The 15,071-nt window shown below is 38.0% G+C and overlaps 1 protein-coding gene across 9 annotated transcripts in view; it reads left to right on the forward strand.

Annotated features, from left to right (window-relative positions):
* The window catches only part of KDM4C (lysine demethylase 4C), a 517,981-nt gene that overhangs the window by 429,667 nt on the left and 73,243 nt on the right, over window positions 1-15,071 (forward strand). For all 9 annotated transcript variants that reach the window (XM_037798517.1, XM_037798518.1, XM_037798531.1 and 6 more), the window contains one exon: window positions 3,278-3,463. In XM_037798517.1, the coding sequence (XP_037654445.1) occupies window positions 3,278-3,463 (186 nt within the window). The remainder of the gene's footprint in view (window positions 1-3,277; window positions 3,464-15,071) is intronic.

A 15,071-nucleotide genomic window follows, 5' to 3' on the forward strand; every position in this document is an offset into this window, starting at 1 on the left:
GATTTGGGGAATGTACTCTTTTAATTTGGAATTCTAAGTTGTGTCTAGCATGTGCTTTGGTGGTTTTTCATTGTGCCTACTTGGCCAGGCAGTGGGTAGCTTGTCTTACAGGTGGTTGCTTCTACTCTGGGCACTGGCCTTACCAGAATTGTCTCCCACCATAGATTACTACTAATAGCTTTTTGCTCACTGAAGGCAGGTTCTTGCCTCTCATCCTCTCCATAGACACATCCTTTTTCCCTTTCTTCTAAACTCCTCTTTTCTTGAGGAGGTCTGAGGTTAATTCAAGTTTTTTTCCTACCTCTCTTTCTAGCCCAATTTTCATACCAGGTGGTTGCTCTGCAGTGGCATATCCTTCCTTTGTTTTCCTTGTATTTCTCAAAGCTTTATTCTGAAGGTAAATCCCTTAGTGTCTCAGAGACCAGGGATGGAGAAAAGTTGAGCTAATAACCCTGCTGTCCTAAGGTTTGATAACAGTGCATTCCAAACCTTAGTATGTGTTAAGAATCACGTGGAGAACCTATTAAAAACACTGTGAACAGCATTGTTTTAGAATAGAATTTTTCAGTTACCTTCTGTTGGCTCATGGTTCCCTTGTCTTTTAATTGTGAATTCTTGGTTTGAGGTAGTTTTGAGGCTTTGGGGCTGAGAAACAGTCTTACTTCTTTAGTAGCTTCCCCTGTTCTTAATTTGGGCCAGTGCTTTTGTACTTTGATTTCTATGTCAATTCAGTTCCATCTGTCTCCCATGTTCTAGGAATTCCACATATTTTTTGCCCCTCTGATGGTCCTCTTTCTTGTTTGTCTGTGCTATTATGGTTTGATTCTTTTTCCTATATGTTTATTTAGGATTTGGGGCTGCAGGGGTAAAGGGAGAGGCTGAGTTCACTGTCTTGATCCAGTTGGTCTTTGCTTGGCTTTAAAGCAGTCTTCCCTCTGTTTCCCCCAGTATAAAATTATTAGACCATTCATTCTGCTTCCACCCAGCATTTTGTCCCTAATTCTTACATAGAATTTATTCCCTTATAACAGATCGTAGATATGCTTGATCTAGATTCTGTGGCACAGGAATCTGTCGGTGACAAATCACCACCAAAGTTTCAGCCAGAATGGAGAACAACTAGTTTAGCAGCAAGCATATAAAAATTATGTTTGGCAACACTGTGTAGACTGTACTACAGGATGTATTCAGAATGGCTCCCCTGCTGGGTTTTGTAGGATCTTCTGTCTCTGCCAGAACTTTTTTGATATTTAGGTCAGACTTCTCAACTCCAAATAAACATCCTCCAAAGCATTGAATTACAATAGTCTACCATTAGGATGACGTTGTTCTAAGGATAGAGGGAAGTGACCACTTCTGGTCTTCTTATGAGAAGACGGCACTTCCCCTCCTAGATTCTCAGAATTGACCGCTCACTGGGCTTCAGAGTATTCTGTACTGATATCCTTCCCCCCTTTTTGGAAGGTCCTTGTTTAATGAGGAAGTTAATGGTGACCGAGGTTGGGAGATACCAGTTCATTCAATTGCTAAGTCATAGTACTTTTTCTATACTTAAAAAAATCTTATTTAATTAGGAAAATATGAAGCAGTTTCTTTTTTCATACTTTTGTCAGAGTGAACTTATTCAAACACTGACCTCTCTGTAGTGTAATCAGGCTCTTAAAAGATCATCTGATTATGCTTTGGGTTCCTGATCTAAGGTTTTGCTGTTGTATCTGCCATTACATTTCATATGATTGGAATTGTCAAAAAGATGAGAAGATAAGATATTAGATAATGCTTTCATGCAGGTTACCTAAGGCCCTTTGTGGGACTAGTGAGAAATAAGCCTGCTCAGATTTGTCATGAAGGGCCTTTTATACATCTTGCTCTTCCATCTCATGCTGTTCTTGTTTTCTGGAATGTCTTGGAGACAAGGAGAAGCCACTGAAGGATATTAAGCAAGGGGGTGACATTGGATTTATGTTGTAAAGAGTTCACTCTGACAGCCCTGGGGAGGATGAATCAAAATGCAATGAAATAAAAGATGGTGAGTCCAGTTGGGAGGCCATTGCTAGGCTGGGCAAGAAACCATGAGTAGAGCCGATGGCAGTAGGGATAGATGGATAGGGAGAGATCAGAGCAAGATTACTGTGTAGAATCTATAAGACTGAGTCACTGATCAGATGTCAGGGCAAAGAAGAGTTAGAAGTTAAGTGCACATTGATTCTTGCAGGTCTGTAATAAAATACTATAGCCCCACAAAAGGCATGGAGTCTAAGCATGTTTTTTTTTTAAATGTACAGTTCAGTGTAAGTACTGTTTTTGTCCTAGAAAAGACGTATCTATAAAAGGAGTGTGGCCAACATTTGATCAGATTTGCAGACCTTTCTATCCCTATGAATGAAAAGTTGAGCTTTTTGTTCACTTTTTTTCTGTTTTCTGAACCTGACCCTGATGTTGTTTTACAACCATTTTTTCCTAACCCTGAAGTGTTAGTTCACGTATCTTACATTTACTGAAGCTGTTTGATTTTCTTTATTTCTCATAACAAATGCAATGATAATGTTTAGGGCTAATTGTATGCAGTTTAATTTAAGATTTGTGGGAATCACTATTGCTGCTTTTATTTTTATTTTCTCTTCCCCAGACACAGTCTGCTATAGATATTCAACAAAATTATGCCCTTTGGGGTGATTTTCAATTTTCTCACTTTGGGAGGCATATTTTTGCGTCAGTCATGAAGGGTTCAGACTTGGATTATTAAACACTTGAGCCCCCAATTTCCACACTGGCCCATTTAAGACTTTATATTTCCTCATAAACAGAAAACTTGGTCCATCTGTATACTATTTGGCTATTTTTGAAGCCCTCATCTAGTTTAGGAATGGGTGTGCCTATCTTCCAAACCCATATTCTGTCTCTTAATGTACAGATAGGCTTCCCATTCAGAGGTGAAATAGAAGTAGCTTTGGCATTTGGGGGTAATTTATAGGACCATACTTGGGGCCTGTCTCTGAACTCTGTGCCTGGAGAAGTGTGTTGCAAAAAGATTTGGCTTTCCTCACCACTAGAAATATTTAAACATATGTCAGGTAGTGCATGACTGTGGAAGTGCGTTTCCTTTAAAGTGAGCAGATTATATTGCCAGAGTTGCTCTCACTGTTAGGGCCCCTTGAGGGCCAGGACTTGTTGATGTAATCCGTTTTTTCCATCCTTAAGAGCTATTATTCTGTGAAGTATGGAAATTGGCTGAGTTACAGAGACTGAATTGATACCCTTTCTTTTACTCCTCCAGAAATGCATCTTCTGTAGACAGCGAGTTAAGAAGGTCTCTGGAGCCTGCATCCAGTGTTCCTATGGTCGTTGCCCAGCCTCCTTCCATGTCACATGTGCCCATGCCGCTGGGGTGCTGATGGAGCCTGACGATTGGCCATATGTGGTGAACATCACATGCTTTCGGCATAAGGTCAACCCAAATGTGGTAAGCCCTGCCTTCCCTCCCTGGTACCAACATGCACATGGAGCCCCTCTTGTACACCCCTCAGGCCTAGCATGCATCACTCTGTAATTATCGATGCTCATTGCTATCATGCCTAGACTGTGAGTTCCTTGAGGGCAGGAATTGTGCTTTATAATTTACTGGTATCTGCCTAGGATCTGTCAGTGTTTGGTGCACACTAGACACAACGTATATTTATTGAATTGACTGGGTAAATGAATAAAACTCTTTATGCCTCTACTGGTTTTGGAGCCTAGAACAAGGCTGCTGAATATTGCTCTAAGATTGTGCACTGTAAGTATCTAGGGTTAGGAGACACCATTTTGGGGAGGGGAGCACTGGAATTATGCAGTGTATAATCTGTACAATCATACATAGTGGCCTTGGGGTTTTATTTGATCTCTCCTAGAAGAAACAAAGAGCAGCAATGCAGTAAAGGGGGAGTGAAGGTAGTCAGGAATGTTTGGGGCCTTGCTGCTTTAGAAAGGATAAGTAGGATCAGTTTGGAGGCCCTGGGAAGGGTCAGAAAAATCTCATAGAAAAGCAGTATAGAGATCAACTTCTCATAGAAGAGAAGTACAGAGATCAGCTTTTTCTGCCTTTTCCATTCACTCAGCACTAACCCTATTTCTGGGGAAAGAGTGTTTGCCACCAAATCACATGTGATTTAACTATAATGCAGATTACCTGTCCTGATGAAAGAACTCTTTACCTCTGTTTTAAATGCTTAAAAATATTATGACCAGGCAGACATAGTTGGTATGCCTTTAATAGCTTTCCAGTTTACCATAAGTGTTATTTGGCTACCAAGAGGAGCCTACAGCATTGTACAGGCATTCAGTTTTGCTGACTTGCTGTTCTTTGTAATCCCTGGAAGACTTGGCCACATGCTTGTCTATATCTCTAATAATCTTTTGTAAGTAGCCTGCCAAGTTGTCGTCCTTGGCTTGTGGAACTATAACCCATCACAACAAATCTCCCAGCTTTTTGTAACTATTCCAGTAATTTCCATTGGTGTTTTGAGAGATGTTTTACTTTTATGGGTTGGTACTCTGAATGGATATATGTGAATGCTCAAATATGAAAATGATATCACCATCTGTCATATCTACTTTAAAGTTATTTTCAATATTTTTTCACTATTTTATGCCTTAAGTTTGCATTTTTCTATAGTTTCTTGAGTTGATGGGCTCTTGCTAAGATAGTACTATGTATTCAGCAGAAAAGACATTTTAGCAACTTTAAAAAATTGTAGTATATTATATGAATGTAATGGTTTCCCATTTACAGTGTGCAGTCAATAGCATTACCTTATTATATATATTGTGAATGCATGTTAGGGTATAAACAGGATCCTGAGCTTTTGCAACAGAATAATTGGGGTTCACACTTAGGTTTTTCCAGTAACAGACCATGCAGTCTTGTGCAGGTTACTTGTCTCTGAGCCTAGCTTCCTCACATGTAAGTGCCTACCTCATAGTGTTGTTTTCAGTATATGGCACAGAGTAAGCTCAAGGAGTGGAAATTGTATTCATAGTTCTACTACTGTTGCTACAGTCCTATGTGAAATGGGCAACACAAGTATTATTTTTCCCATTTTAAGGCTAGGGAAACCAAGCTCAGGTTGAATTCCTTGCTCAGATAGATTCAGCTAATGAGCAGCTAGCTGGCAGACTAAATGCCTTTACAGCCCATACATTTTTTATTTGTTAAATTACAAACCCAAAAACTGAAACGGTGCTAGAGCTTCATCTAAAACCTTGCTTGGGTCATACATTAGCATTTTAATATGAAGTGATCCAGGTGTTTAATCAGGACCTCTTTCCTCTTAAATATGGCATATTCATTTAGGTTACTAATGTGTTTTATGAATGATGATGAGAAAGAAAATATATGACTTTGAGGTGACTTAGAAACTAGTATCCCCTACAGATGCAACTTTAAGCTTGGCATACTTCGTAAAGGGTGGGGAAAAAATCATGTAATTTACATTACATATGGCAGCTTATCCATATGAGAGAAAATTTTTAGGGTTCATAATTGCCTTTCTAAAGTTCTCTAGGGAGGGAAGAACTGTGAACACTCGATTTGTGTAATACATTCCTGATAGCTGTTACTTATCTGTTCTTCTTCAATTAAATTCAAGTATAGATTCCTCCCCAAAATATTTGGGAACTAACCAGAGGACGTTTGTAGAATCTGGAAGCTTTGGTTAAGAGGACTGTGATTGCCCCTATTGCGTTAAATGTTTTTCCTCTCCAAGCATAAGAAAGTTCAAGTTTATGTAAGTATTTGTTGTCCATAAACTCTAACCTCAGTTCCTTAGAGCATGAACTGTAGTTTGTCTATGTTCTCAATCATGCCTTGATTATTTGGAGGAGGCAGGCAACTGTTTTAATAATAGCAGCAAAAACTGTAAAATAAAGTTCAGGCTAACATTGCAGCATAACTCAGTCATTTTGACAGAATAGAGGAGCCTGCCCATATGATTTAATTGAAATGACATATAAAGCTACATTTACTTCAATAAGACCTCTTTCTTTTTTTCCTTTTTAATTAGAGAAGTTGTGTGTTTGCAGAAAAATTATATCTCAAATACAGAGTTCCCATATACCATCCTATTATTAACACCTTGGATTAGTATAGTACATTTGTTACAACTGATGATAGCACATTTTTATAATTGTAATATTAACTGTAGTCCATGGTTTACCTTAGGGTTCACTGTGTTGTACAGTCCCATAGATTACTTTTAATTTTTATTCTGGTAACATATATACAACCTAAAATTGCTCCATTTAACCCCAGTGCTCTTAATTAAATAATCCAGTGCTCTTAAATCCACAATGTTATGCTACCATCACCACCATCCATTTCCAAAACTTTTCCACCATCCCAAATAGAAACTGTATAATTTAAGTATTAATTCCCTATTCTCTACCTTTTTTCCATCCCTTGGTAACCAATATTCTAGATGCTTATTCTAATTATTTTTTATCAATGAGATTATACAATGTTTGTCCTTTTGTGTCTGGTTTATTTAATTCCATATGATGTCTTCAAGATTCATCCATTTTGTTACATGTATTAGAATTTCAATCCTTTTTATAGCTGAATAATATTCTGTTGTGTGTATATACTACATATTGTTTATCCATTCATCATTTGCTGGACACTTAGGTTGTTTCCATCTTCTGGCAATTGTGAATAATGCCACTGTGAACATCAGTGTACAAATATCTGTTTGAGTCCCTGCTTCCAGTTCTTTTGGGTATATACCTAGTTGTGGGATTGCTGAGTCATATGGTAATTCTATATTTAACTTTCTCAGGAACTGCCAAACCATCTTCCACAGTGGCTGCACCATTTTACATTGCCACCAGCAATGAATGAGGTTCCTTTTCCTCCATATCCTCTCCAATACTTGTAGCTTTCTGTTTTTTGTTTTTTGTTTTTTGTTTTTACAGTGGCCATTCTAGGAGGTGTGAGATGAATGCTCATTTTGGTTTTGATTTGCATTTCTCTAATAGCTAGTGATGTTGAACATCTTTTCATGTACTTTTTAGCCATTTGTATTTCCTCTTTGCAAAAATGCATATTCAAGTCTTTTGCCTATTTTTAAATTAGGTTGTCTTTTTATTGTTGAGTTGTAGGATTTCTTTATATACTATGGATATTAAACCCTTATTGGATATGTAGTTTCCAAATATTTTCTCCCATTGAGTAGGTTGTCTTTCTACTTTCATGATAAGGTCCTTTGAGGTACAAAAGTTTTTAATTTTGATGAGGTCCCATTTATCTATTTTTCCTATGGTTGCTTGGGCTTGGCATATAAAGTGTAAGAAACTGTTGTCTAAACAAGGTCCTGAAGGTGCTTCCCTACATTTTCTTCTAGAAGTTTTATAGTTCTGGTTCTTATATTTAGGTCTTTGATCCATTTTGAGTTGATTTTTATATATGGTGTGAGGTGGTGTTCCACCTTCATTCTTTTTGCATATGGATATCCAGCTTTTCCATTATCATTTGTTGAAGAGACTTTTCTTTCCTAACTGAGGGACTTAGTACTCTTGTCAAAAATCAGTTGGCCATAAATGTGAGACTTGATTTCTGCAGTGTTCATTCTGAACAATTCCATTGGTCTACTATGTCTATCCTTGTGCCAGTACCATGCTGTTTTGATAACTGTGATTTTATAGTAAGTTTTAAGATTGGGAAGAGTGAGTCCTCCAACTTTGTTGACTTTTTTCAAGGTGGCTTTGGCTATTTGGGGCCCCTTACCCTTCCATATAAATTTGATGATTGGTTTTTCCATTTCTGCAAAGAAAGCCCTTGGAATTTTGATTGAGATTGCATTGAATTTGTAAATTGCTTTGGGTAGAATTGACATCTCAACATTATTTGATTTTCCAATCCATGAATATGGAATGTCCTTCCATTTTTTTAGGTCTTCTTTGATTTCTTTTAGGACTATTTTATCATTTTATTCTTGATTATATTTATCCTAGATATATGATTATTTTAGTTACTATTATAAATACAATTTTTTTCTTAATATCCTCTTCAGCTTGCTCGTTACTAGTACATAGAACTACTACTGTTTTTTGCATGTTTTGATTTTGTGCCCTGTCCTTTGCTGAATTAATTTCTTAGCGATAGTAGCTTGGTTGTGGATTTTTTAGGATTTTATTAGTATAGGATCAGGTCATCTGCAGATAGGGAAGGTTTTACTTCCTTTCTAACTTGGATACCGTTTATTTCTTTTACTTGCCTAATTGGTCTGTATAGAACTTTACGTAGAATGTTGAATAACTGTGGCGGCAGTGAGCATTCTTGTTTTGTTCTGGATCTTAGGGGGAAGTTTTCACTCTTTCACCGTTAAGTATGATTTTAGCTGGGTGTTTTTTTCCATATGCCATTTATCATGTTGAGTGAATTTCTTTCTAGTCCTAGTTCCCTGTCAAATGCCTTTTCTGCATCAGTTGAAATGATGGTGTGTTTTTTTTTTCCTTTCATTCTGATAATATGGTGCATTACATTAATTGATTTTCTTATTTTGAATTCCCTTGCATACCTGTGATAATTCCCACTTGATCTTGATATATAATTCTTTTAATGTGTTGTTGAATTTTGTTTGCTAGTATTTTATGGCAGATTTTTGTGTCCATATTCATAAGAGAAGATACCGGACTATAATCTTTTTTTCTTGTGGTATCTTTATCTGGCTTTGGAATGAGGGTGATGTTCCCTGATCTCCAATTTTTTAGAAGAGTTTGAGCAGTATTCATGGTAATTCTTCCTGAAATGTTTGGTAAAACTCCCCTGTGAAGCCATCTGGTCCTGGGCTTTTTTTTGTTGGGAGGCTTTTGATTACTGATTTAGCCTCTTTACTAATTTTTTGTTTGTTTGTTTTCTTCTTGAGTCAGTGTAGGTGGTTTGTCCATTTCATCTAAGTCATCTAATTTGTTGATATACGCTTGTTCATAGCACCCTCTTATAGTCCTTTCTATTTCTGAGGGATCAGTAATAATGTTCCCCTTTTCAATTCTGATTCTAGTTATTTGTATCTTCTCTCTCTCTCTCTCTTTTCTTTTTTAGTCTAGCTAAAAGTTTGTCAATTTTCTTGATCTCTGAAAGAACCAACCTTTGATGTTTATTTAGGAAAAGAGATTATCTGTGCTTCTCATTTAATGAAATTTTGTTAAACGTGAGGTTGCCCTAATTCTTAAACCAGAATCAAGGTCAACAAGACCACATACTCATCCAGGGGAAGAAAGCACAGGCAGTTCCCAAATGGGTAACTTAACAATATGTCTCTTCAGCTTTCTATACCCTAGAAAGCTTATTTTCCCAGGCCCACCCCTAATTCTGGCTTATATCTTGTTAATACAGTTTGTTCTATTAGAGGGTTTGGTGGGAGGACCATGTTTCCAAATGCACTTCACCATGTTGTACTTCTTGGATCTATGATGTGTGGGTACATGATTTTATTTCTGTAATCAGGCATCATTCAATTGATTCACATTAGTAGGTGGGACTTTGGTTAGGATAGTTTGTATTGTTTGTCCCTTTTGAACATCATCATGGATTATAGCCTCCACAAACCCCAATAAGTACACGTTGACTGTCAGTTTCTTGGTATTCCTGTCACACTTGGACCAGCTGAAGCTTTTTCAAGGTGACTTCTTTCTTCCATCTTTAAAACCTCCTCCAGACATCTTTTAAACTATCATTGATTTTTCTCAAAAAGAAATGCCAAGAGAATCTTGATTTCTATTGTCCCTAACATGGAATCTGTCACTCATCATGGAACCCAGGATTCTTTTTTTTTGGGAACTGTATTCGAGACCAAATCTGGCACCAAGGGTGCCCTTTACTGTAATATTTTTCCTATGAGTGTTGGCTACAGGGCAGCATGGTTCAGAGGCCACTTTGAGGACAGAGCAGAAAATTTATATTATTTTCAAATGGTGTGGAGTTCATGTTGGTAGGTCCAACTTATGCTCATCTTTAATAACTTTATTTTAACCTTGCTCTAATTTGAGGGCAATTAATGCAGTTTCTCTTTTGTTAAGTGTTATCTGTTTATTTGTTCAACTAACCTTGATGTGTCACACTATGTATTGTCACACTACATGTGTTTAAATTATGTATATTCTTGATAAAAGTTTAGATGTCTTCGTTTTTCTTATTCTTTTTTTCTTTGAACCCTTTGGGTCAAGGGTTACAATATTTGTAGGTGTAGGAGATTGCTCTTTTAGCATTAGTTAAGTACTTTCTATCTGAAAAGAAAAAGAAGTACTTGCCTCCCTTCAAGGGAAAATGGTAAAGCAACTAAAAATACAGGGTACTCAGTGCATAAAATCATTAGCCACGTGGTACTTCAGGGTGTGATTCAGATACAGGGTGTCTTAGATGTAGGATTTTCAGGCAAAATAGAAGAGTTTGACACTGGGCTCTGGACTGTGTATTGTTTTGGGGTTGGTGGTGGGCATTGGGTTGGTCTCAACCTGGTTAGTTGGGCACCCTGTTTCTACCACTTTCTTGTCTCCCCTGTGCCCAGTGCCAGGCTCCTGATAACAACACACATACCGTTCAGAGGGCTTCCCTCTGCCTTCTTGGCTCCGTTCATTTAAGAGCAAAATTCGTAATTCCTTTCAGGATAGTTCCCCACATTTTAAAACATTGTAAACTTTTTGAGGAGGGGATGGAAATATAGTGGAAACCTCAGAAACTGTGACCTCATCTTGAGATTTTAAACTGAACCAAAACTAAGGAGAATAAGCTACTTTTCCAAGACTTTAGTATTTGAGAGAGAGTATTTGATAACAAATTTTCCAAGCATATTGCCAGTCTTCCCTTTCTTATCTCAGTGGTTATATATCCAGGTCATCAAAAAATTTGTCTGAACACAGAGGTCAGTTATGGAGTACTCGGTTAGATTGATGTGAAAGTTTTCAATTTAGGATATATGGGGACCATGGAGTGTCCTGGAAATAAATATAACATTTATTCTTTTTACTTTTCAACCCAGCTTCAAACATTCTCTCTGACCAGACTTCATCCATACACGTTTCAAGCAACTTATTTTTTTGAAGAGATAGTGATGGTTAACGTTTGCTTAATACAACATGACAAGCTCTGTTCTAAAGACTATATAAATATAAGTATTATCTCATTTTAAAGCTCCATTTTGGTAGATATTATCATTACTTCCTTTTTACAGATGAGGAAACTGAGACAAAGTGAGTTTAAGTTTATGTAACTTGCTATGTATCATCCAGCTGTTAAGTGGAAGGTCCGAGATTCAAGACCAGGCAGTTTGTCTCAGAGCCAGGCTGCTATACTTTATTACCGTAATAAGCATAGTTTATAATAAAGGCATGAATGAAATATTTTGGGAACCTGAAGAACAAACTTCTGCAAAGACATGGTTTATCTGAGAAAGGTTGAAAAGTTCAGTGTGACTGGGATCTAGGGTAAGTTGACATTGTGGCGGGATGGGGTAGAAATAATGATAGAAATGAGGCTGTGGAAGTAGGTTGGTTTAATTGGAGGGTTAAGGCCTTATATACAGTGGAACTCCTCTTTTTATATCCCTTGAATTAAAAGAAAGTATTTCTCTCCCTGCTTCAGTTTAGGGGAATGAGCTTGGCTAAGTCAGGATCCATTCTTAGGGAGGAGGTGAAGGGTAGAAAAGTGTACCCTTTGTAGAGGAGATAGGCCATGACAAGGAAGATAATTGTTTTGGGTAGGTTCCCCAGGAAGAAGACCCACAGATACTCAGTCCACCCATTGGTTGGGTTTAAATATGAATTACCCATTTCACACACACACACACGAAGACGCAGTGCTGAGAGCAAGGAGGAAAAGCTGTTAATTGTCTTATTTCAAGAGTATCTTATCCCAGGTACAGCTCCTTTCTTCATAGGTCTCAGGGGATTCCTTTGACTCTTTTGCCCCTGCTTTAGACAAAACTAAGAGCATTCTACTTTTCCTAGAGTCAGTGGTCCACCAAAGGAGGTTTATGAGCACAATAGTATTAGGAAGCTCAATATTGAGGTAGAATGGAGGCTAGGTTAGAGAGGAGAAGAGACTGACTATAGTTAGGGAACCTAATCAGGAAGGTGATGCTCTGGTCCAGGTGAGAGGAGATGGGAAACTGGGTTTGCACAGTGGCCACGTCATGAGGATGAGAAGTGTCTTGATTCTGGAAACTCTTCCGAAGTGTACTCACAAGACTTGGCAACGAATCAGATACGGGAAAGGGAGAGAAGGCGACTAAGAGGCAGCCAGCTAAGGAAGAAACTCATTACCTTAAGTGTGGCCTTCTAATGCCCATAAACTTGGCTTGGTTCCAATGGTATTGATACACCAAAAGCAGCTATGGGTATTATCCATTCTTTCTATTTCCTTTTTATTTTCCCTTGTTTAGTTTGGAGCTCAATTCCATGGCTCTCCCCTGTCCTCTTTTAGTTTCTCTGCCATCCTTTTAAGAAAGGGAACCAGAACTCACTGATACTTATCTAATATCTAACAATGATCTGGAGGTGCCATTTCCACAAATTCTCATCCATGTCTCTTAAGATCTTGGCTGCCTTTGTGTTTTGCAGTCAGTGATATTGTTTTGATGGTTGTTTTTCCTTTAACTGTTGGGATATTGCTACCTCAGATTCTGCTCAGCAAAGTTCATGATGACCATACTCTTTCTTCTCAGAATTATGCATAATTATCTGGTATTTGTGTGTGTTTTGTTTTCCACAAGTTTTTTCCACATGGTGTCTTGAATTCACACTGATGTTATTGAAAAACAAAGAGAAAATTCTAACTAAAGCAAAGGTCTAAAGAATTCCCAACAAGGACTTAAAAAAAAAAAAAAAAAAAAAATAGAGGAGCCAGTGAGTGACACCTGACTCTGACTAATCATTCTAAGTCAAGGAGACATTTTAAAAAAAGAAATCCCTGTCCATTTTCTCAATAAAAGTGTTAATTTAAGACCTAAATCAATTTATTCCATTTGATAGAAATTTAAGGCCAGTTTTGCCTGTGAGGAGAAATATTTAGCATTGTTACAATTAAAATTTAAAACCAGTCTTTCCTTTGTTCATTTTATCAAGTAAAGCCAGTGAAAATAGAGCTTTTCTTAATTTTATTAAACAGATTAAATGTCCCCTATTTCAAACCTTTGTACTCTTAACATCCCTCATTTTGCTTTCCCATTCCTCCTTCTTTAGCCATTTTCACAGGAAGATCTGAGTCAGCAAACATAAAATCCATTCTCCTCCATGCTTTCTGCCAGTAGAACAAGAACTTGAGATGATCTTTGGCACATTTCTCATGCTCCCAGCTTAATTCCCTTTGGAGATCCCATTTATTCTTGCCTTTTTATATAGTGCGGTTAGGAAGAGCCAGGGAGCTTCCCCCTTTGGCCATTCTGCCTTGGGCTGAGCCTGCTAATTAAGCACTGGATCTGGCTATGAGACATAAGAGAATGAATTCCATTAACACTATTTTCCCTAGAACCTCCTACTGTGACCTCACAGTCCTAGGCCAGAAGCTCCTCTGTCTCCACTGAGCCATATTCAACTTACCCTTCCATCCATTACCTCTTTCAGAATTTGAACACTTGGTGAAAGTCTTTGTGTCTGTCCCAATTCTGACACCAACAGATCCACTTCTGACCTTAGTGTTTCAGGGCTTTTAAGGGCATTTTGTATTTGTGGGAAGATGCAGCAGATGCCTCAATTGCAGGTTTAATTAGCCAAGGACACGGAAAGGTACCAGAAGTAGAGAGGCCACATAGGGAGAGCAGAGGCACAATGCCTTGGGATGGCACTTCCCCTGCTCGTAGTTCCCCAGTGGGACTCTCCATTTGAGGTGCTATCTGCATGAGGCTGGCTGGTGCTGATCTGAATAAAAGCTGTATTTTTGCTACTATACCTTTCCTCTGTACCTGGGATTTACATCTCCATTCTGAGAGAATTTACTCTTAACATTTTGGGCCTTTCCATTTTGCAAGTATTTGGCTCTTGAGGCAGACTCAGGGTCAGCCAGATCACTTCTTCATCTGGGGCTGAAAGCAGAGTCAGTTCCTGGGTGTCTCAGATAATATCTTTGCCTGAACTCTTTAGCTTACTGCTTTTCCCCAGACTCTGAGTTATTATCCTTTAATCTGTTTGCGTAAAAGAACATTATTACAAATGTATTTCTCAGAAACATCTAGATACCCTTGAAAAATATTAGGACATATGTTGTCTGGGATACCTTACATATATATATTTTTTGCAGATAGACAGTGCTTTCTTCCTAATGGTCTAAAGAGCCCTGGAAATAAAACTCGAGCGTCTTGGGGCTTGAGGTTAGAAGTGTTTTTATTAACATGTTAATACTCATTTACTATGGAACCTTGATATTTAGGGAATCTCTTATTTAAAAGCTTCAGTATAAGAAGCTTTTACTGTTATACTATATCTAAAACAGTGTAAGAAACCAGAATTAAACAATGAATGAAGAAAGCAATCTATATGTGGCACAAAAGGTCATGCAAGAGCTTTCTAGATCTTAATTCAGAGCATATTGGATCTTAGTGTAGATAAAATTTGAACATGCTCATTCTATTTAGCAAATTAGGAGTAAGAAAGCAGGGAGATGCTGACACTCCAACAACAGTAAAAAGTGAAAAGTAAAAGCATAATAAGCAAGGAGGTTAAAAAAAAAACACAACTGGTCAATGAGAGAGCCATCTGGAAACAGTTAAAAGGGAAGCCATGTGATGGTACAATCACAGTCCAGGTCAGTTTGTGGAGTTGTTTGTGGTGTTGTTGCAGGATCCCTGAAGATTAGTGGATCCCTGAAGATTAGCATGCAGAAAATTTATTAGAAAGTGCTCTTGAGATAAACACCTGGGGAAGGGAAGGGAGGGGTAGGAAGCAGGATAAGGTAGACTGAGAAGTTGGGGTAGAGAGGTCTCAAGAGAGGCCTTAGCTGATCCACAGGCAGCTCTGAAGCTAAGAGGGACCTTAGAGATGGGAGAATAATTGATACTTCCTCATCAACCCACCATTGGATGCAGGCTGTCCTGGGAAGGGGCATA

The sequence above is a fragment of the Choloepus didactylus genome, chromosome 10 (genome assembly GCF_015220235.1).
Source record: "Choloepus didactylus isolate mChoDid1 chromosome 10, mChoDid1.pri, whole genome shotgun sequence".
NCBI lineage: Eukaryota > Metazoa > Chordata > Mammalia > Pilosa > Megalonychidae > Choloepus > Choloepus didactylus.